This window comes from Ascidiella aspersa, chromosome 2 (assembly GCF_963924565.1).
Source record: "Ascidiella aspersa chromosome 2, kaAscAspe10.2, whole genome shotgun sequence".
Lineage (NCBI taxonomy): Eukaryota > Metazoa > Chordata > Ascidiacea > Phlebobranchia > Ascidiidae > Ascidiella > Ascidiella aspersa.
Window position 1 is genome coordinate 25733685 of NC_139448.1, and position 22397 is coordinate 25756081.

At 35.6% G+C, this 22397-nt stretch overlaps 1 protein-coding gene across 1 annotated transcript in view; it reads left to right on the forward strand.

Annotated features, from left to right (window-relative positions):
- LOC146164514 (uncharacterized) overlaps nucleotides 1-22397 on the forward strand; it is a 58269-nt gene that overhangs the window by 229 nt on the left and 35643 nt on the right. The window contains 28 exon segments of the mRNA XM_083380743.1: nucleotides 102-128; nucleotides 248-399; nucleotides 1045-1100; nucleotides 1444-1537; nucleotides 3441-3629; nucleotides 3732-3850; nucleotides 4587-4687; nucleotides 6538-6603; nucleotides 7348-7410; nucleotides 7585-7763; nucleotides 8552-8607; nucleotides 9323-9431; nucleotides 9649-9825; nucleotides 10498-10616; nucleotides 10925-11016; nucleotides 11654-12553; nucleotides 13254-13393; nucleotides 13989-14147; nucleotides 14368-14486; nucleotides 14687-14772; nucleotides 17216-17251; nucleotides 17476-17618; nucleotides 18161-18219; nucleotides 18296-18392; nucleotides 18459-18617; nucleotides 19564-19682; nucleotides 19793-19878; nucleotides 22253-22288. Of these exon segments, the coding sequence (XP_083236869.1) occupies nucleotides 102-128; nucleotides 248-399; nucleotides 1045-1100; nucleotides 1444-1537; nucleotides 3441-3629; nucleotides 3732-3850; nucleotides 4587-4687; nucleotides 6538-6603; nucleotides 7348-7410; nucleotides 7585-7763; nucleotides 8552-8607; nucleotides 9323-9431; nucleotides 9649-9825; nucleotides 10498-10616; nucleotides 10925-11016; nucleotides 11654-12553; nucleotides 13254-13393; nucleotides 13989-14147; nucleotides 14368-14486; nucleotides 14687-14772; nucleotides 17216-17251; nucleotides 17476-17618; nucleotides 18161-18219; nucleotides 18296-18392; nucleotides 18459-18617; nucleotides 19564-19682; nucleotides 19793-19878; nucleotides 22253-22288 (3738 nt within the window).

A 22397-nucleotide genomic window follows, 5' to 3' on the forward strand; every position in this document is an offset into this window, starting at 1 on the left:
TAAATTCGCAACTAACCTAACTTTGTATCACTGCAAAGACCCCTATACATAAAACGACAAATATGGACTAATCATATAACTTTTGGTATTTAATATTTCAGAAACAAGCAAGAGCAATGCTTTTTCAGGTAAACTTATATTTTTTGTTAAGCTTTAAAAGTATTAAACCTAATTTTGTTTTACCATGTATTAACCTAACTTTGTTTTACCCTGATTGGTTTAATCGTATACATTTAATCTTTTTAAGGGCCGTTTAATGTCAGTCAGGCCTTTGGGCGATGGCGAACGTTTGACACGACAGGCGGCGTCCCCAACTACTTCAATTATACCTACGACGAATCGACGTCGAAAAGCATTTTGAATGGCGGGAAGGGCATGTACGATGGCGGAGGAAATATGGTAATCAATCAAACTTTAACATGGTTACGGGATAAGCATAAGGGCAAAGAAAATGCAAACTTACGCCCCCGAAGAAGCAAGCATATGCGTATGTTACCGTTATTGGGGTAAGGGAAGTAAAATGGGTTTCAACAAGAACAAAATTGTCTTTCCTTTTTAGTATATATATATATTTTATGTTCGGCTAATAGTAAACGAGTTATGTTCAGTGACACCATAGCATTTAATAACAATTTTCCTTGTAGTACGCGGCCTTTCAACGTTGTAATACTTCGCTGTCAGATTAATACTTTAAACGCTCTTTGGATTGCAGAAAACTAAGAAAATCGAAAAACCTTCATGCAATTCCACCCTCCCTGCAATACAATAATATCGTAGGTAGTATATCATAACTTATACCATAACTTGACAATCGTCCCTAATACACGACAGGGCAATAGGTTAATACAGAAGTTCAACATTTTTGTTCAACAATGTGCGTTTTAATCTGCAATGCTTGTCTACAAAGCTGTAATAATACAAATAGTTATTTTTCAAATAACAAAACGTTGCGCGGAAAAACATCTCCCGAGGCACACAATTGGTGTGGCGCAGCACACAGCTTGAGAATCACTGCTTTAACGGGCTTGCTAATTGCTGTTTCAGATACGCTTTATCGTAAATGGAACGCCAACCAACGTCGTGTACAGTGAAACCTACGAGTAAGTAACATGTTTTGCACTGGGTGTTGTCTTTTCACTTTTATAAAAATACGCAAGTAAATGGTTAATCACACCACTGTGTGGTGTCTGGCCCAATAAAAACTTTAATACCACACTTTGATTTAAAAATAACTGCCATAAAAAAACAAGTGATTTACAGCTTCGTTTAAATACGTTCTGAAAAGTTTACTTTTAAAAGTTAGCATTCAAAAAGTCATCATAAAAGCTTTTTCTGATGACGTTGCACTTATGTGATAATGGAAATCACCTTGACCCTTGCAAGATAAAAGTTCATAACTCCTGATCAGTAATAGCAGAAAATGACGTTTTCAACTTTCGCCAGAAAATCCTCCCACGTGTTCTCGTCTTCGAAAACGTACCCGTTTCTCTTTGGTGGCTGGATATCTTCGATCAGCAACAGCAAGTTTGTGATTGAGGTATAAAGCTTGCGGTATTAGTCGACTCTTTTCCTCGCCAACCGTTTGGGAATGTTTCGTTCTGCTTGAGAATAACTTAATTAATTTTCATTCCCATATTAAAAAATGGTTTTGTCCAGTGGCCAATTATGAATAAACAGACACTAGAGTAGCCTATATTAGTTCACACTAGAGGTGTCCGTAAATTTTATTTCGTTACCGGTATTACGTATAGCAGGGGTCGGCAACCTTTATTGCACTGCGGACCGGTTTTAAATCTGAAATTTTGTTACGGACCGGCTTTCAAAAAAATATCTGTTCAGTAAAAGAAATTTATTACAATTTTTTTCAATGCGATCTTTAAACTTGTTTTGCCGCAACATGATGCTCGTTTCTAGGAATTATTAAACTTAATGAAACCCACGTGCGTTTTTTTTTCGGCCCGTCAAGCAATTAAACCCAGGCCGCGGCTCATTTCAAGCCGCTTTTATAGGCCTTAAAATGTTGTATTGAATAAGTTACACTTGTTGGCTATACCATTATCACCTATCCCAACTCTTACCAGCTTGTCAGAAAAAGGATAATTAAAGCATTCATTTAAATTTTAAAATAAGTCACACATTTCGGATCTATTTTTTGTACAGGCCCCAAACGACACTTTTTGTTTCCATAGCAGACGAAACGACTAAATACTTATAGTGACAATACAAAAAACGTATATGAACCACAGACTGACACCTGAAAAGTATAGAATAGACATTCGTACAAGACTTGCCAGATTGTTTACACCAAATTTAAAAAAATCTGGCTTTTTCAACGGGGTTGATGTCACAAAATTCATTCAGCATTTTGGCTTTTTTCTATCCTTTTTATAGAGGTTTGCTAAAGCTAATTAAAATACATACATGTTTTTCGAAACCTTTTCTGCTTAAATATCAAAATAATAAATCATTTCATTATGTGACATTGTTTATAAATATTGTTTGCATGAATTTATTCTATTTCACTTGAACATCAAAAACATGATATTTTAGCCCATTTTTCGATGTATTGTCATGAGGAGATTTTGCAATAAAAATATGCATTTTTGGATGCAACTCATATGGCCACAGCACACTTGTTTTGAACCTCACGCGAGCTAATTGTTATTTTTCATCATACCAAACAATCATGAAGTATATTTAAACGAAAGTTAATGTATTTGGAATATAAAAATACAGTTAATTGTTTTTTTACTTGTCCGGCTTTTTATGCACAGTTCGGGTTTAAATCAAAGTTTTGATTTGGCAACCCTGCTACGCCGGTAACGAACTTCTCGCGGACCGGCACCGGTCCGCGGACCGGCGGTTGCCGACCACTGACGTATAGGACAAAAAACGCATCGTGATCTTATATGATAGAAAAGTACGTCATTGCTATGCTAACCCAAGGAAAGTAGATTAAATAGAACCTTTAAATGTTTCGTCTTTTGTGATTGACCCAAATTTAGTTTGGCAAGAAGTTGAATTACCTCCAGGTATAAACCCCTTTTAAACTTGCTAAAAAATACCGTTCCAGATATGATTTGCTTGGTTGGACTGCAATTTTTTTATTAAATATTAATTTGGTATTGGATCGGCACCAACACGAACGAGTTTTAATACTACCTACCTAGTTTGCATTTAAACGAACAAAAATTCATATTGCCAAGCTTTTGTGTTTCATTTAGTAAAACAATATGGTCACGGTACCGCTCCGGTCGCTCCTTCAAAAATATATGACTTTATATTGGGTACTGTAGGATAATACAAAATTAGGAATTAGTGAGATTGTTTTTGGTAAGCGTGGTACTATCATTACCGAGTTTTCCCCCATCAATGCGGTAATAAAGTATTGAACCATCACTGTCCAGAACAAACTTTAATGACAGCAAGTGCTTTTCCAGGTTTCTTCCAACTTCGGTTTTCCTGTTGCCGGAAGGGTTATCCAATTCAACGGATCCTTTCTTATTGGCGACCTTAGTTCCGTGGAATACGTAGTGTTTCAGTACGACAACGCACAAAGGGGACCGTCTGTTTGTGAAGTCTTCTTCACTTACACATATAGACTTCCCTGGGACGCCATGATAGAACGGGTATGTTTTTTATTATTATTTATATTTAACCAAAGATAGAACAAAAAAAATTTGATTGCATTTAATTGCTCGAAAAAACCTTTACGAATTTATTTGCCCCAGAAATCGTTGACCTTGCATACTGGTAATAAAGCGGGAAATGGCATATCTGTACAATCTGCCGTTCTTTTGATAGAAAATTTGCCACGCGGCACCTTCTTTGGATATACCCTGCTTTCAAAGTAAGTCGGTTAGATCTTTTTGATAAATTCGTTAAGCATTTACTTGCTTTTAAAGAAACTTCAGGAAATAAATGCAAGCCCATCAAAAAACTTTAAGACTAGGCGTTATTGTTTCGGAGACGGATTGATTTAGCAGGTGGCACGATGGACAAAAAAATTAGCACGTTGCACGTTAAACGGATATATCTGAGGGCGGAGTTCATGAAATTGTCCAACCTGGATTTAAGTTAATAAACAGTGTAATAAGAACATTAACGTTATTACTTTAGCAGCTATAAAATCTTTAAACGATGTAAAAGTTCACGTATATTAATTAAGATTGTTATATTATACTTTTAAAGACTGCCTTAGAACTGAAGGCTCCTTTAGGCCACTCCACTTCCTTCTTGTTCCGTTTTGTCATTAAACCGTATTCTGTTTTGTCATTAAAAGTGAACTAAATCTGTACTTTGAAGTAATAGTTTTGCTGTAAGTTAACACTAATTAAGGGCCAGAAATGAATTGAAAGTAAATTAGGAGAACAATGTCAGTAAAAGTGGCCCGCGCCGTAAAAAAAACGGTTGAAAATTACTAGCATTATAGTAAATAGAATTTAACGATTTTTCGCTGCAGATATTTTGCAATCTGGCGTGACTTTTCGCATGTTTCAATCGCAACGAACTAATATAATATTTAGGTGATTTAAGTATTCCTTTCGGTGATAAAAATATTTTAAGCTGTATGTTATCTATTCCAGAAAAGAAGGTGATACTGTAACAAAGCATGAAGTCGAAACTATGCTAGGATCGATAAATGCATTGACTTCTAGAAGTGTAGATTTCTTAACGCTTCTCAATGGTAAGTTTAAAATTTATTGTTTAGAGTCCTAAAATATATAATCAGTTATTAAATTCATGAAAAAATAGTTGTTAATATATTTCAATTTAACCTTTCGACTTTGCTAAACCTTAAGATAAATTAAAGTCGGCCTATTTAAACCAAATATAAGGCAAATGTTTCACACATGCATTTTGCTTACGCTTAATGAGAACACCATTTTTCAAGGATTATTTGTATTATGACGTCATGTTATGACGTAAATTTGCGAAATCTTTCATGAAAATTTCAAAAGCAAAAATTCTGGAACGCTCCTGAACAGGATGCAGCAGGCCATGGTGTTTACTGTTACAGTTCACTAAGCACGTATAACTCAGGCGGTATAGATCAGGGGTGGCCAACCAATTAGAGACCAAGAGCCGCAGTTTTTTACTGATTAACCGCTAAGAGCCACACCTTTCACAAGTACAGATCTAAACTTACAAATGCCTTACTAAGGGTATAGGATTATTATAAATGTTGCACACTAACAACATTGTGTAGGCTACATTTAACGATTTTAAGGCACTCTGCAGGAAAGTTAAACAAATTTAGCGCAAAACGCGTGATTTTTTTTCACTAAAAACTGAAACTCAAATATAACCTGAACGTAAGAGCCGCATGAAACTGGTTGAAGAGCCGCCGTGTTGGCCACCCCTGGTATGAATAGAGCGAACGTCCCGGTTTGGCCGAGTTGCGAGTTTTTCAACCTCAACACCAGGGCGGATCCCTAAACTGATTTTTTTGCCAATTTGAACAACGTAAATGCGATTGTGATACTGCTATGTATAAGCCTATTTTGTAAAATCGTTTTAGCCCCAAAGGCGTCGTGAGCCTCATCGCACCCTTGAGAATGACACTTTTGGCAACTTAAACGATATGGAAGCGTTCTTTCGCTTGGCACGAAACGATAACATCTCTATAATGTAGATTTTATATTAGAAGCAACACTTACGCAAACGAACTATTTGTGTGCTTTTCGTAAGAGACTTCTGTACGACGTCACGTTGAATGTAACTTTGTGACGTCACGTTATTAGATAAATTTGTAACATCATGTATGAAAAAATTCATAGCCCCCTTAAACAAAATACTTAGATCCGGCCCTGCTCAACACATAGTATATTTTGTAGCCTGTCTTGCTTGCACTACAATTCGGATTGAGCCGCCTGCTTTCTGCAAGCCTTGCTGAAGGCATCTGGCGTACTCATGTATATATAGGTTTGCATGCTGAAATACACCCATTTTACCAACGCTAAAAATGTTATTATTTTATCAATTTTCACATCAATACATCACACAGGAATCGAAAGCAGTGGCGTTGATATGTTCGGTATGTAATTGTGTTAACTTACTAAAACACTCACCGATAAATACGAATGTTACTAGAAAAGTACTTTTATTAATTTCAGGACCAACAGTATTTTATTCTAATACCGCTTTTCATTACTTGGGTTAAAACGTATTTTGACTTAACCAAGCCAAAAATTAATCTCGTACGCCTTATATGTGCCAAATTATCAGCTTTTGATGATCGTTAAAATTTGTGAAACAATTAACCCAAACTAACCAAAAACAAATATATATACATAATTATAATTACTTATGGTTTTGATTACTAGTTAAGCGCGCGGTCAAAATTTGTTTTAACCAAAAATATATTGTAGTCAAATGGGAATGTTACGAACTGCAAAAACAACAGGGTTTTCGGTCCGATAATATTGCACTTTACTGTTCTTCCCACTGTACATTTAACTATTTACATGATTTCATAAGAAAAAAATTGTAACAATTCTAATAAGCGCTGTTATCCCCCTAATATTTTGTTGATAGATTTCGAAAATTTCGAAGATTTCGATCTTCCTCAGCCTGATTTGGACTCCATAGCAAACTTTTACGGTAATTGACGTCATTTTGATGTTGTGCTCGTATTTGACGTGATTCTGTCATGTTAGGCTATCATTCACAAAAAGTGGCCAGCCGGTTAGATCAGGCCTGCAGGTTTCGATTCTAAGTCTGCAAAAACTTTAATGATTTCGATTATAAGGTTGTATTTGTTTTAAATGGAAAAGATTGTCAGATGGCAAACTACGAAAAATTTAAATAAATTTTAAGCTCAGCATATTAATTTTAAGTGTTTTTTTCGTTTTATTGGGTCACATAAGGTCACTACAAATTCTTGAGTTCGTCCCTTGAGTTCGGGACACGATCCTTTAAACACATTGTATGGATGAAATTGACTTTGTGTTCTCGAGCAAGAAATTTATTGTAGTGCGACAGTCAGTAAATACGGCAAGGGCAAATGCACACCAAGTTCTCGCATTATTAAAGTGAGTTGGCGGGAAGCCGAACTGAAGCAACTTTTTCGCTGCCAACACATCGCTCCATAATTCAGCTCAAAAGAGCTGCGACAATTGAATTTCTGCCATCTCCTAACTGTAGAGTTATCCAGCCCGCGAACATAGAATTCTACGGCTCCCAACATTTTTGGTGACCCCCTACTCTACATGACTCATAAAGTATTATAAAACAGTTTAGATTATCTTATTCAACTTTTTTCCACATTTTTTCTTCTATTAACCGTTATACTTTATACTTTGTTTTTGATGTACAACAATTGAAGTTAGACTGTCGTTTTTTCAGAAACTACAGCGGATTTGATTCCGGCATCCACAACAAACGCGTTGTCATCTTCACCAAGAGCAGGTCAGGTTTCAACGAAAAGTTAACATCTCACTTTACAATCATCCCTAAATAATGTATATCGTTATTCAGCGTTACAACAGTAAACTAAACCATTCATTAAAACGTGGCTTCTTGACATATCATATTTGCTTGCCACGCAGGCCACAGATGGTTTACGTTAATTTAATTTTATAGAAACCAACGCTGCTGCGCGACTTCGTCAATTCTTGCTGAAGCACTCTGAAAATATCAGTAGCTCAGTGGCGGACTTTTACAAATACAGATACGACCAACTGTCAAATGTTCCCCCAGACAGACAGAATATGACCCAGATTAATGACGGAGGCCGCGACATGTACGATGGTGGCAACCGGGTAAACTTTAACCAGTGTTGTAAAAAAGTTTATTTAAAATGGCTGAAGTCTCAGTCAAGTTATGTGTAAAATAACTTAGGTCCAAGTCAAGTATTTTTAATTAGTGACAAGTCGAGTCCCAGTCCAAGTCATCAGTTGCGCAAGTCAAGTCTCCGTCATGTCAGAATAAAAGCAAGTCAACTTCAAGTCACGTCCTTTAAGACTATAGTACGATTTTGAACAATAAATGAACTGAAAAATAAGAAAAACGCAACATATAGCAAGCAATTTGTTTTATGTGCAAACATTTGGATAAATATCTTAATTATATAAAAAAAAAATCATTAAAGAAAACACTTCATTTCAAGTCAAGTCATTGTGCCTAAAAGTCAATTCATTTAAAAACAGTGACTTAAGTAATTACAACACTGCGTATAATTATATATGTTATAGAAACATTTAATAAAATCTTATAAAATATTTCGCTACCAAACGCCAGCTAGTAATAACAGTTTATTTAGCTATTTTTTGATCAACCGTTTTATAAATAATCTTGGTAGTTATATCGGGCTTTCCGCAATACTAAGCAAAATGAAAAAAATACAAGAAGTATTCACAACGCGTGAATAACAAACTGGAACAACGTTTAAAAATGGAAACATCTCTGGCATAAAGAAATCCTTTTTGAAAGAGATTAGAATATGCTAAGCTTAAATAAATATGCATAACGGCCCTGGAAGCTGCTTGGTTTCCAATAAAAAACGACAATTTTTAACTCTAACACCTTTACCTCTAATTACATTTTAAAGGTCCGATTTTCTGTTGGGTACAACGAAACATTGGCAATTTATAATCACAACTACACGTAAGTAAATTGTTTGTAGATAACAATTGGTCTTTTTTGCTTAACGCATTCTTCGGTATTTTCCCGATACCACCCGGTTCGATTTGTTTTAGACGCTTGTAGCGCTCAAGTTAGGATCGGGGCTTTGAAGCGTCTGTGTTAAAACGTGTTAGAAATTTTACGCTTCATGCGGACTGTGTTACAACTGGATACAAGTGAACAGCGCATGCGCGGACTAATCATCCATAACGAAACGTTGCCAAGCCATACAGACTACAATTTTGTTATCCTACAGTTCTGTATATTATAAATGTTTACAATTTTACCTAGTTAATAGCAGGTTTTTATTGTTTCTAAAGCATTGGTAATTCAGCATAAGTAAAATTACTTTGGAAATGGCTTTGTTTTTCGGCTAAGGAAATGTATTTAATTATACACGTTGTCTGTAGCCTACTGCTGAATAATGCTGTTCCTGATTATCATTTTTCATACTAAATTTGAGCGCTACAAGCGTTTAAAACAAATCGACACGGTGCCCATACAATATATAACTCAAACAGAAAGAGAATAGCTGTTAAAAATATTCTTACATTTTAGCAGGTAAACTTTGTTATGGTTTCGACACAATTAGTTTTGTCGCATTTTTATATGAGTCTAAAAACAGGATGGTGCTGTTTTTACCAACAATATTTTCCATGGAGAGCATTTCTGTGGTAAACGTTTGTTGTATTTACAGCGGAGACGGATACACTTTTACTTCGCTTGTTGGTTACCCTTTCATTTCCTTCTTCTTTATCGAATCCAAGAAGCAGCAAGAAGCAGCCAATAATAACTACACTATATCGGTAAAGCACTTAAAGGGTGACATTTAGTATAGTGGACATTTTTCTTGTGTAATCTTGTTAACTAAAAAATCCATGAATAAGATTGCGGTTGCGATGTATATAGATTTTATGTTGTACAAAACTATTTGGCTCTTGTAATACGAAAAATATGTCGTTTTTTTGTAACTTAACTCGTGCTGTGATGTGCAAGAGTTTTTTAAGTATAACATTATTGCAGGTTGAATCTAATCTGGGAGCGGACGGTGGAGGATCTTATGCTTTCTTCTCAACTGCGCTTGACAAACCGTCATCCGTGACTTACAAGAATTACACAATTGAGTTCGAGGGAATCCAGGTTTTCGGATCAGAAGATGCGACGGTGTGCGAGGTTTTCTTTGAGGTCAACTTATCGCCGGTTAGTCACGAGTTGCATAAATAACAGCTTCTACAAATGTCGAAAATAGTAATCTTCTATATAAAGGCTCTTACAATGTTTAATCTAGAGGAATCAGATGGACCTACTTTGACCTGATGAAGCACGGTTGTGCGAAAGCTTGGCGATAACTCAATACAATTTGTCTTCATACAGTGCCACCGTATTCCTCTAATTAGAAATAGACAAATACGGCTATTTACAAAGAATGTTGAATCTGTGATTCCTTTATTCTGTTAATTTAAAACATTTCCGCGACTTTTAGATGGTGTTAAATAACTTTTTCTATTTTCTGCTACTGCACGCAATGCAAGGTATAGCTTGAAAGTGATCTTTGTTTTGCAGTAATTTTGGTTTTCATATACCGAAAGTCCAAAATGGTGTAAATAGTAATTTAACACTTTATGTAAAACTGATATAAAGACATACTCGCGATCCCTTAACGCAAGCTAAAACAGGGTCTATAATATCACTTTAGGAAGCTCTGACATATATAGTGATTACAACTTTTGTAGTTGTCAAATGACACAAATTGTAATTTTATAGTTCAGTAGTAGTAAATTACCGTAAGATGTTGGTTGCCGTTTATACTTCTGATCATTGTATCCCACTTTTAGGCGCATGTTTTAAAGCAACAAATTGTACTTGTTATAGGTAAAAATGTATAATTTGAGTTTCCAAGCACTATCTAAAACAACCCGTGAAATGAACAATAAGGCATTCCTTGAAGGTCAAGTGAAAAACGCCGTGTTTGGATTCGTGTTGCTGTCGAAGTAAGACTGTAATGTTCATTCTATCATGTATGACATAATTAGATCTTCCAACTATTAAACAAAACTATGCTTATCATTTACATCGAATGTTCAACTTTTAGTGGCCATTATAAAACATAATTTAAAAAATAATTCCATTTGATTTAAGTTACTTGGTATAGGTAAAAATTCTTAGAGGCCTGCAGCAGACAATCAACCTTAAAATTATTTTCTGCACAAATGTTTAAAAATGTTAGTCAAACTGTTATTAAACCCCGCTTCTTTATTGTGAGCCTTTGATATACTCAACAAAGATAATGTTTGTATAGTTATCCTTCCCGAAGAATTTCGATGACTGAGTTACAAAATGCAATGAAAAACCTCCTTAAGACTATCGTCGAATCTGTAGAATTTGTTCCAGGTAAGAAAAATAAATTACCTGCTGACGAACACGTCACAATACTATATTAGAATTGACAACAGCATGACATATAGGATTCCACCACCAGCTAGTATGATGAAGTTAACTGTTATATCGTATGACGTACGTGAGCATTGGGATTTTTGACTTACTAAATATAGATCAATGAAACTAATCAACGGACACGCCGTCGAGAAAGTTGCACAGTTACTTCAAAGTGCTATGCTGATATGCTTTGTAAAATGTAATCTCGCTGATAGAGTTTGCTTTCTACTCGTTGTACTGTCATCCTTGTCAAAAGTTCAGTGATTCTGTTCAATGAAGAGTATTCCACACACAAAGATTCCAACAGTTAAAAGTGATTGCGCCTAAAAAATTTTATTTAACAACCAATGTGACCTCGTGATCATAAATATTGTCTTCCTTACATTGAAAAACCATTGCACGACCCTGTTCTGGAGTAAACCGCTATAGTGTTTGGCAATTTCGTTCAATAAAATATTCGTGATTTTTGCATCAATTTTGGCTTTGAAATGACTTGTTTGTTAAAATTGTTTTACATAACAGCTAACTGATATGTATGTTATATTTTGTCTGATTTCTACTCTCTTTTAAAAATTACTTATCAACGTAACAGTTGTGCAAGCCACGTCCGCCGCATCGACGACCTCCTCAACCTTCTTGTCGTCCAGCCGGACAGATACAACATCACCAAGTTATGTGCTAACATCACCAAATAACGTACCTGTGTCATTGAGTAATGTACCTGTGTCTCCGAGCAGTACTGGTTCAATCATACACACAAGTAGTTTAGCAACCAGCGAAATATCCACAACAACAGTAACCTTAGAAATGGGCGAAATGTTTAAATCGACGGTGGCTCCATCAACCGGCGAAATTAACACTGCAAAAGTGTTAACATCAACCCAGGAAACTTTAACAGCAACGGCACCATCAGAAACCAGTGAATTAACGACAGAAATAACCGCACAAGCGACCAGAAATATGACCACCAAAATAGTATCACCAACAACAATAACAACGTCCACAGCAACAAGAGCATCACAGACTAGCGAAACGTCCGAAAAAACAGAGACGCCAGAAACCAGCAAAGTTATGACAGCAACGGCAGCATTAGTAACTAGCGAATTGACGACAGTAACACCAGCACCAGCGACCAGCGAAACCACCACAAAAGCGGTAGCACCAGAAATCAGAAAAACGTCCACAGCAACAACAGCAACACAAACTAGCGAAACGTCCGAACAAACGACGCCATTAGCGACTACCGAAGTTCCCGCAGAAACGGCAACACCATCTACCAGCGAAATGTCACAAGCAACCATCGAGCCATCAACCAGTAAATCGGTCACAGCAACAACAGCACCGGCAACCAGTCAAAACACCACAGCAACGGCAGCTTTGGCAACCAGCGAAGATACAATGGCAACAACAGCCCCATTATCTAGGGAATTGACTACAACGATGTCATTGACAACCAGCCAAACATATGCAAGAGCAGGATCGCTATCCGCAGGTAATATCCGCATAATAGCCATAGGTAAGTTCCCTATGTACACGGTGGACAAGAAAATTTAACTATGATTTCGAATTAGAAACAGTCTATTAAATCGCATTTTTTATGAATTTGAATGGCAAGGATTCTTATGTTAGTATTTGTACCTTTTTCGTACAGCCTTTCAAAAGTGTAAAACTCACATCAGAGGCGTAGCCAGGCTATTTTTCCGTCGACCCCTCCTCTATGTTTAACTACATTTTCTATTACATTAACGTAATATACCTTATTTTATACAAAAAACAAAACAAAAAAAAAATTCAAGTTTTAATAGAACATTTTTTTTCCTAAAAAATGTTTGCTTCCGGTGGACCACAGTTACACGTTTGGCATTTAACGCCATGTTATTTATAACAAATAAAATAAAAATGTTCGGAGTCGAAAACAAGTGACTTCAACCAAACCAAGAATACATGGGTTAAAATTACTGTACACTTTAAATATTTTTTTTTTCAACTTTTATGAAAAAAACACCAAAAGTACGGTAATAAAATATTCAACCATTAAAGAAAAAAAAGCAGGTATGAATTTTTAAACCATTGAAGGTGATAAAATAAAGAGAATGCTACTTAATTTAAAAGAAGTTAAAAAATGTTTACATACTTTGTTAATACTTAATAATACGTAGCCTATTTACACTTATGTAACACTTCTTATGCAGAACTATTTGAACGCGTTCAAACAAACTCTAAAAATCTTACAAGCAATATTGAAAACTTCCACAACTATCTACTACCGACGGGTTCAAGTGTAACATCAATAAGTGACGGCGGTGGTGACATGTACGATGGTGGAAACAAAGCAAGTGTTGCCGCATTTTTTTAAAACTACACTTTTTTAGGATTGCGTTGGTTAATACGAATTGTTGTACGTCTGTTTTTTGCGTCATATTTTAGAAGATGCGGATTTCCTAACGTTCATAATTAATAAGTGAAAAAAACAGAGTTTGTTACTGGAATGTTTAGATCAGGATTTTGTCAGAAAGAAACTTCAGGACTAGTTTCCTGCTTTTATATTAAGTATATCGTTACGTTACAATGCAGGTTTAAATTAAAATCTTGTTTTCAGGTGTACTTTGCTGTGGGAAATGCCTCTCGTCGCCTTGCAATATACAACAGAAACTATACGTAAGTTAAGAGAATTAAATTGATCTTAGTTAATCAAGATAAGCTATATTTTAATATGTGTGCAATGCAGTTTTATTTAACACCATTTGTTTAGGGGTCCAACGTACATCTTTAAAGCCATTGTCATGCATCCATTCACAGCCATGTTTCTTCTTAATGGGAATTCAGGTCCAGAGAGATATTCGTTTCAGGTTAGTCACAATGTTTTAAACTGAGTTGTGAAAAATTATAATGTTGAGTTAAAATGAATATTTTATTTTTCATAAAAGGTGGAATCTAATCTTGGATCCGATGGAAACGGCAGATTTCGAAGTTTTACAGGCTCTGTCACATTGAGAAACTACACGTTAAAGTTTGAAGGAGCTCAGGTTTATTCCGCTGGCGACTCTACTGTTTGCGAAGTTTACTATTTCTTGCCACTTACACCGGTAAGTCAGGAAACTAACCATATGTGCATCAACCTTCCCTTGATCTATACGTGGCCTTCTTTGTTACTGGTACTATGTGCGTTGAACCAACATATTATTGAGTACATCGTAGATGTACATTATTTAGCATTGGAGTTTTCTCATGTTCAATCAATTAGGCCTATTTAGCATTGGAGTTTATTAACAAAAAACACAAGGATCAGTTAGCAATTGTGTTTAGAATTCGAACCGAACCTTCACTTTAACGACTCCAGATCGAGGAAGAGCAGATATGAGGAATAACGCTTCTGTTCAATCAGGTGGTGGAGAAGCTGTGCTTGGATTTACACTACTATCAAAGTAAGGTTTTCAACAATATTAAGACTAGAAAAAATTGTCGTGTTAAAAATTTGTGCAGTACGCAGAATAACAGAACTATATTAAAACTCGCGTGGCACAATTCTGTTTTTTTATCATAATTTTATTCTATATTAATGTATATAAAAAAGCAAACGGCAATATTTTTCATTTCTCTACTAATTTCCCAACCAATATTGCAGACCTTCCGGCGAGCTGGTTACGCAAGAAGAAATATACGCGACAATGTTTACAATGATGCACGTTATTTTGGATATTCCTCAACCAGGTAGTAAAACAACTATTTTATCTGTTTTTATGTTGCTGAAAACAGCGAAATGGTATTAGTTCTTATTTCAGCTCAGTCTGCCACTGTACATCAATGGTGGTTAAACGTTTTGTTAAGCGTATACCCTTCAAATTTTGGTTCTCGTGTGCCAAGGTAGATATGATATTTTTTAGATATGACGTATTGAAACAAGAAGTTTGAAATTTGCTGTTCATGGCAATAATACACTTAACTCAATTGTAAATACATTTAAGAAAATCAAAGCCGTTCTTTAATTAATCTCCTTTCTTTTGAGAAAACATTCTATTTTAGATTATACACTCAGTTTTCAATGAGGCCTTTACTGACCAAAAATTCTAGTTCATGTATCCCAAGTGGTTTGATCGACCCCCAGTTTTTCGTTTAAAGGCGTATAAATAAGAAAATTCTCCTGACGTTTGCATTTATTCGAAATCATTGTTACCCATAGACTACAGCGATTAGATTCTGTTACAAACAAACAACTCCTGACAAATGCGTCAAAAGCCCTACAAACTTTGCCGACGACGTCGCAAAAACAATTCCAGAAATACTAGTGTTATAATTATATGATGGTTGCGTTTATTGTGACACTGTGCCTATAGTGACCCCTGTTGCGAAATCGCGTTTACAAAGCGTATGTTTGTATAGAAATAACTTAGTCTTAGTGAATAACAACACAGTGACACCACATTTCTTGACCTTAATTTTTTTCCTATAAGAACACGCGTAAATTTATTATGCAATAATAAATGATCTCAGTTCTCTCCGCATAGATTAATTGTGGTTATGTATTTAATCGTTCTATGGCAGGGGTGGGCAAACTGCGGCTTGCGAGCCACTTGCGGCTCCCCGGCATGTTTTTTATGGCTCTTCTAATCCAATGCTAAAATTCCAAAAAAATTGTTGCTACCAAGAGTAACTTTTGTGAATGTTTCTCTCCTTTTCATTTCTTTACTAACTCTAAACATAGAATCTGAAGAGTTAGTTAACAGCAAGTCAACGTAATTTCATTGCTAAGGTTTTAGAGATTAGCAAATCAAACAAAAGACTGAAATTGATAAATACTGTGTGTGTTGTTTTGTTATTACCTTTATTAATATTGTGTTAATTATTACCGTTTTGTTATATTACAATTCTGCTATATATTGCTAAGTTTGCATTATTTACCGTTTTTGTATTGAAATAATTTTGAGGCTCTCTGGTACTTGTATTTTCTGCAAATGGCTTTTGCATTGAATACATGTGCCCACCCCTGTTCTATGGTATTTTTTTAAGTTTGTACATTATTCTCAAATATAAATGCTTGTTTGTTGAAAAAAGCGTTTTAAACATTTCGCGAAATCTGGATAAAGGGTTGATAGCAAAATATATGTTGCTGGTCGCTGGGGACCCATTCAACAATCGCTTTATACATCAGAACTCGCATTTACAGACACACATATAATAGTTAACGGTTTACAAATAATTAATTATCCAGACCCTTTTCGAAAAATGATGTAAAATACCTCTTCTGTAACGGGTATAACCTATAACGGACTGGTGACGCTGGTAGCCTACCTGGTCCGTTTCGTCACGCTCATAACCAAATTGCCTAAGTATTTTTTACTAATTTTCAAAGTTTTTGCTTCAGTCACTCCTTGTTACCATCACCAGCTATGGAAAATGTGCTTAGGTCATTTTCCATGTGTTTGTGCAAAAAAATGACTAAGGCATTTTTTGACTTAGGCCTTTTTCTATAGACGGGGATGGTCACAAGGAGTGATTTCGACAAAAACTCTGAAAATAAAAAAAATGACTTGGGCAATTTGGTTATGAGCGTAATGAATTATGCGTTTCTGCTGTAGTCATCTACCGCCATTTTACTTCTGACATCGTCTAAAGCACTAATCCTCAAACTGTTTTAACCAGGACCTACTTTTCGTTTAAATAAAACTACTATGTTACATAACGTGAGGTCATAAGGTTACATTTGAACGTTTTTCATGAAAAAAGTATGATCGTAAGCCGGGTTTTTTTAAGGTTTGGTTTGGTTTGGGTGACCGCTAAGTAGTGTTTCATTTAAATACCAAAAAGTTGCAAGTCCAAAATTTGGGAAACCGCTGGAGAAATTTGCCCAAAAACACCTTAAAAAACACTGAATTCGTAAGAACATCACGCAGTTCGTTTGTTTTATTAAAGTTTGAAGTGGAACAGGTTTTACCTGTCTGTACAAAAATGGGAAAATCAGATATTATGATATTCAGGTAGTCTGTTCTAAAGTTTGATATTACCATTAAATATCATTTTCACTGTTTTTCACAAATAAACACCATATTGTCGATACAAAGAAATAGTGAATAAGCAACTGTTAATTTTGATTAAGCAACTGCTAATTTTCCTTATGCAACGGGACACAGAATGTGGTGATTTTTGTGTTTTACAGATTTGCCGTGGAATAAAGCACTGGAAACATTCACCGGTATGTCTATTGCATGCAAAAACTAAAACAGGCAACGTTCTTTTTAACACTTTTGCAACACATAAAATTAAAAATTGAATAAATTGGTTTTCTGTAAATATGAATTTATGTTCTCACTAGTTTTAATGACATTTTCTGCTTTACTATTTACAACTAAAACTAAAATCAAGTTTACATTACGTTATTTTACAAGAGCGTGTTAATATTTTCCTGGCCTGTCATAGCAAAACTCACCAAACGCGTTCGAACGAACTCCGAAAATCTTACAAGCCAAGTTACCAACTTCTACAATTATCTGTTGCCGTCTGGCCGGCGAGTAACATCAATAAGTGACGGCGGACGGGACATGTACGACGGCGGAAACCAAGTATTAAGTAGCCTATAGCAAAACTTGTTTAACCAGCTTTGCTTGTTTAAAACAGTTTATAATACTTATATAATGGCAATGATAAAGACAAATGGCAAGTGTATGGAGAAGATACCATGAGACGTTTCGTACATAAAAGGCAATTTGTTAAAGATTATTTGTCAGCAAAGTTGTAAAAGCACATATTACAACCAGTTTCTCAGGGGAATTGGTGGTAGTCCTCAGCTAAAATTTCCACCTTCTATTGTCGTAAGTTACTGTAGGGCCTAAAAGTTAGTGTTAGATTTAGACCATGGTTGCCCGTCTCAGGCGTTTGACAAGTCCAAGGAGAAATGTCACGCTATATTTACGTTTATTTATGAGCTTCAAAACTTGTTTCAATCTTTCACATATTGTAGCAACTAAATACTTTAAATAACGTTTTTGTAAAAATTTAAAAAAACTATTAGCATACATTTGACTTAAAGCAAAACATATCTAATAAGAAAAATAATATTTAGTAGCTGATGTTCAAGAAAAGTTCTAACAATTTTTATTTGTAGGTGTACTTTAAAGTGGGTGATCAACCTCGCCGACTTGCAACATACAACAAAAATTATACGTAAGTTTGGGTAATAAATGGACCTGTGTTTTATAGTCCAACAGTACCAATATGAGTTTTTCACTACTCTTTCTAGGGCACCTACATTCATCTTTACAGCACTTCGTATACACCCATTCACAGCAATGTTTGTCTTTGGTGCCGATTCCGGTCCAAATCAATATTCTTTACAAGTGGGATTTAAATATACCTTTCCTTTACAGAATAAATAAAGAAATACTTTTTTTCCTTTTTCAAAGGTGGAATCTAATTTAGGATCCGATGGAATCGGTCAATTTAGAGACTTTAACGGTTCGATTTCCTTGAGAAATTACACGTTATATTTTGGAGGGGCACAGGTTTATGGTGCCGGTGATGCCACTGTTTGCGAAGTTTATTTTTTCCTTCCACTTAAGCCGGTAAGTAAACAAAGTGACTAGATATACATTAATTATTGTATCTCGTCTTGCAAATTGCTAGATTCTTGAGCCCGTTCTGAGTTTGGGTCAGGCCTGTCACTATGTAGAAACATGTTGCTCACACCTCGCTTAGACATAAAGAAGGCTGTTTAACTTTTGACCATATTTGATAGAACGTTAGTTAAGCACACCCAGTTGGTGTTTTAAAACTCGACTCGTCACGACTATAGATTAATTCTTGCAATGGTCGGCAACATTGGCTATCTGTTATGGATATATATATACAATATACATGTTACTGCTTACGAACATCGTAAGGTTCTGGCTCCGGATATTTTATAAAAGTAGGTTTTATTTTTTATTTTACTTCACATATTATAGAAACAATGAAGCAAGCTTTATTTATTTGCGTGAAACAACTTTGAGTTGGGCATTGTCTTAGATTGCAGTTCGCAAAAATTTAAGTCAATTGTCTTATAACAGTGATACCTAAAATGTATGCCAAGCGACTGTTAAGTGATGCTGCGACTTTGTTTTAGCTTTTTTAATGTGTCGTATGCTAAAAAATATATGAAAACCACTACCGTATACCGTTAAAATCAGAGTTGACTATGTGTAAATTCTTGCAGCAGCATAAAAGTTTTTACAGATTCTATATTGATAATACCTTCTCTATGCCGGTTGAACCACCGATTTGGTTAAAGGGTATAGCATTTGAGAGAGAACACACATATTTAGCCACTGCACAATGCAATGTCTAAAGAAATATAAACGCTGCGGACTGAATGGTGATTTAAAATTGACGGCTCCTATATAAATTTTCGAAACTAAATTTAATTTGTAAGCGAAATCCTACGCGGGTCCCTCTTGCTTTTGGGCCTCGGTGCAGGACTGCACCCCTGGTATTTACTGCCCTGAGCGCATATTAAATAACATCCGTGTTTAGAATTTGAACCAAACTTTCGCTGTGACGACTCCAGATCTAGGAAGACGAACGATGAGGAATAATGCATCTGTTCAATCAGATGGTGGCGAAGCTGTGTTTGGATATACACTACTGTCGAAGTAAGGTTCACAAAAATGATGTATTGGATTAAGTAGAAGCATATTTATTCCGCAATATTGTGATAAAACAATTCAAAAGAAGTTCGTCAACAAATATATCAATATTTTAGAGTTTCTGGCGAGGAGATTTTGAACACGGAAATTAATGCGACAATGTTTACAATGATGCAAGTTATTTTGGACATTCCTCAACCAGGTGAAACAGTAACCTATGTTTAGTTCCTGAAAACTACGACATGCTATTGGTTCTCGTTTCAACTATAGTAGCTCGCTGTTGAAATATTTGTATAGTGTTTGAGAGAGTCTCAAAACAACTCTTTGTTTATGCGGGAATATACAAAATTACTGTTTTGTTCTATGCTGAATTTTTTTTTGTCCACCAATGGTGAATAATAGAACTGTGGGAAAGTAGACTATAGTAAAGAAGATAGGGGATGTGGCTGGCTTATTCCCATTGGCCAAGAAAGTTGTTGGAAATTTCTGAATGGGTCAGTAGTATCTGAGCCCATAGTCCTCGGACAACCTGTTTCCACTAGGGATCAGGTGCTGCCACGAAATAGAGTCTGAGTTTGAATTGAGCATGGCAGTAGTGAACATTTTAATCTATTTGTTTGTGGTGTTGGGTATGGTTAGGTTTAATATATTGGTAAAGGTGTGTTGAATATAAGTTGAATTTGCCTTTAATTGTATAGCGAAAAAAAAACAGGTTCCCCTAGGGCAGGGATTCCCAACCTTACGATCTAGTACAACTTGGACGCTCTGAGTACCACTTGGACGCTCTGTACTGCCACGCGTACCATGTAACTGTTATTGAACATTTTATTCCAAAATATTTTATCTTAAACCTAGCATTTTTACGCTATTTGTAGCTTAAGCTATAAAACAGTAGATGATATTTATCAAGATGATATCTATCATTAAGCTATAAAACAGTAGATGATATCTATCTAATTACGTAACAATAAGAATAGGCTTCGGGGAATTTGGTTTGGTAAACAAAACAAAATAAACAAAATAAAAAGTTGTAAAATTATTTTTTTGTGAAAAAAAAAACAGAAGCTATACTTGCGTACCACCTGTAACACCTTCGCGTACCTCTAGTGCAGCGTTTCTCAACCGGTGCGCCATGGAAGGCTGCCAGGTGCGCCGCGAGCAAAAGGAAAAAATAGTTTAATATATAAAACATGTATTTTTACTTTTCTATTAGGCTTAGCTCAGCGTGGTCCAACTGCAGGCCCGCGGGCCAAAGTTGGCCCGCGAACTGATAGTCAGCTTTGCTTCAATCTAGCAATATCACTTCAATTTTTGTTTTTTTAATTTTTTGGTGTTTAAATTATTTCATAACTACCCTAACTGAACAAAGGTATACATTCCATAAAGCTAGTATATACGCCATAGACTATGTATAATTTGCCAGCAATAAGCCTATGAATCGCAATTTAAAAACATTGGCCCGCAAGATAAAATAAACCTTGTTTTTGGCCCGCGATGAAAAGAAGTTGGACCACCCTGGCTTAGCTGATTTATTCCACAGTACTTTCAAGTAGAAAACACAGGAATACCTACAAAGCAACAATATCTAAGTCAGATTCTCTATAATACCATATAATTAAGACCAACGACATAATAACGCCAAATTCGCAATAATATCCACGACAGAATAAAAATCTAAAATAGTCTAGATAAGATCTAAACATGTCGAATTAAGCCCCAAATTAATCGGAATAAGCCAAAATTACGCCTAGTACTGTAACGAAAGGGTATGGGATGATTGGGGGACACATGTCTGGCATTGGCCGTTTGCTATCTTTTAGGGCTCCGCTGTTTTGGCCTCGGATTTTTGCCTCTGTTTGGGCTTATAGGCGGTAGTTGGTGGTGTTAGCAATTGGGCTAGGGTTAGAAATACTCGGGGAGTTTGTGTTAGTTATGGGTGGTGTTTGGGGTTAGATAAAAGGTTGTATTGGCCTTATTTTGGCGATTTAGGTCTGATTCCGATTTCGTTATTTTTACGCCTTATTCCTAACCGGCTTTTATTCCGAAGTTGACGTTGTTCTTATTTTGGTCTCAAGGCTGGATCTCTTCAAAGATATGCAACTATAACCTATATAATAAAAAATGGCAAGCAATTAAGAGTAATACAGGTACACCTCAAAAATTTTGCGCTCGCTAAACGTTTTAAAATAGCTTTTTAAGAAAATTTAAGAAACACTGCTCTAGCGGTACGCGTACCACAGGTTAGGAACCACTCTCCTAGGGAAAAAGAGGACTCCTATGCAAATTACATCCACACGAAGCTATTTAACTTATTGAAAAATAAATCTCAAATTTGTATTAGACCGGATTTTCAGCTGTGACTTGAGAAAAGTGTTTTGTAGATTATTTATTTTAGGACGTCACATTGGGACGAAATGTTGTGATGTCATTTCTAAAAAAATTCTAGACCCTCAGCAAAACAAAAATCCTGTATCCCCCCCTGCTCACGTACGACAACGGTTATTATGAAACATATTGTTTAAAATGTAGAGAAAAAATTGATTTTTACAAAAGATTAATTTTATTATCTGTTGCAGAAAAATACACTTCTGCCACCAAAGAAACAAACACAGGTATAATTTATTCAATCAATGGAGTGGATAAGACAATCAAATAGCCTAAACACTGCTTAAATTAAAATTAGTTCTAAACATGCTTTATATTTTCATAACATTGGCAATA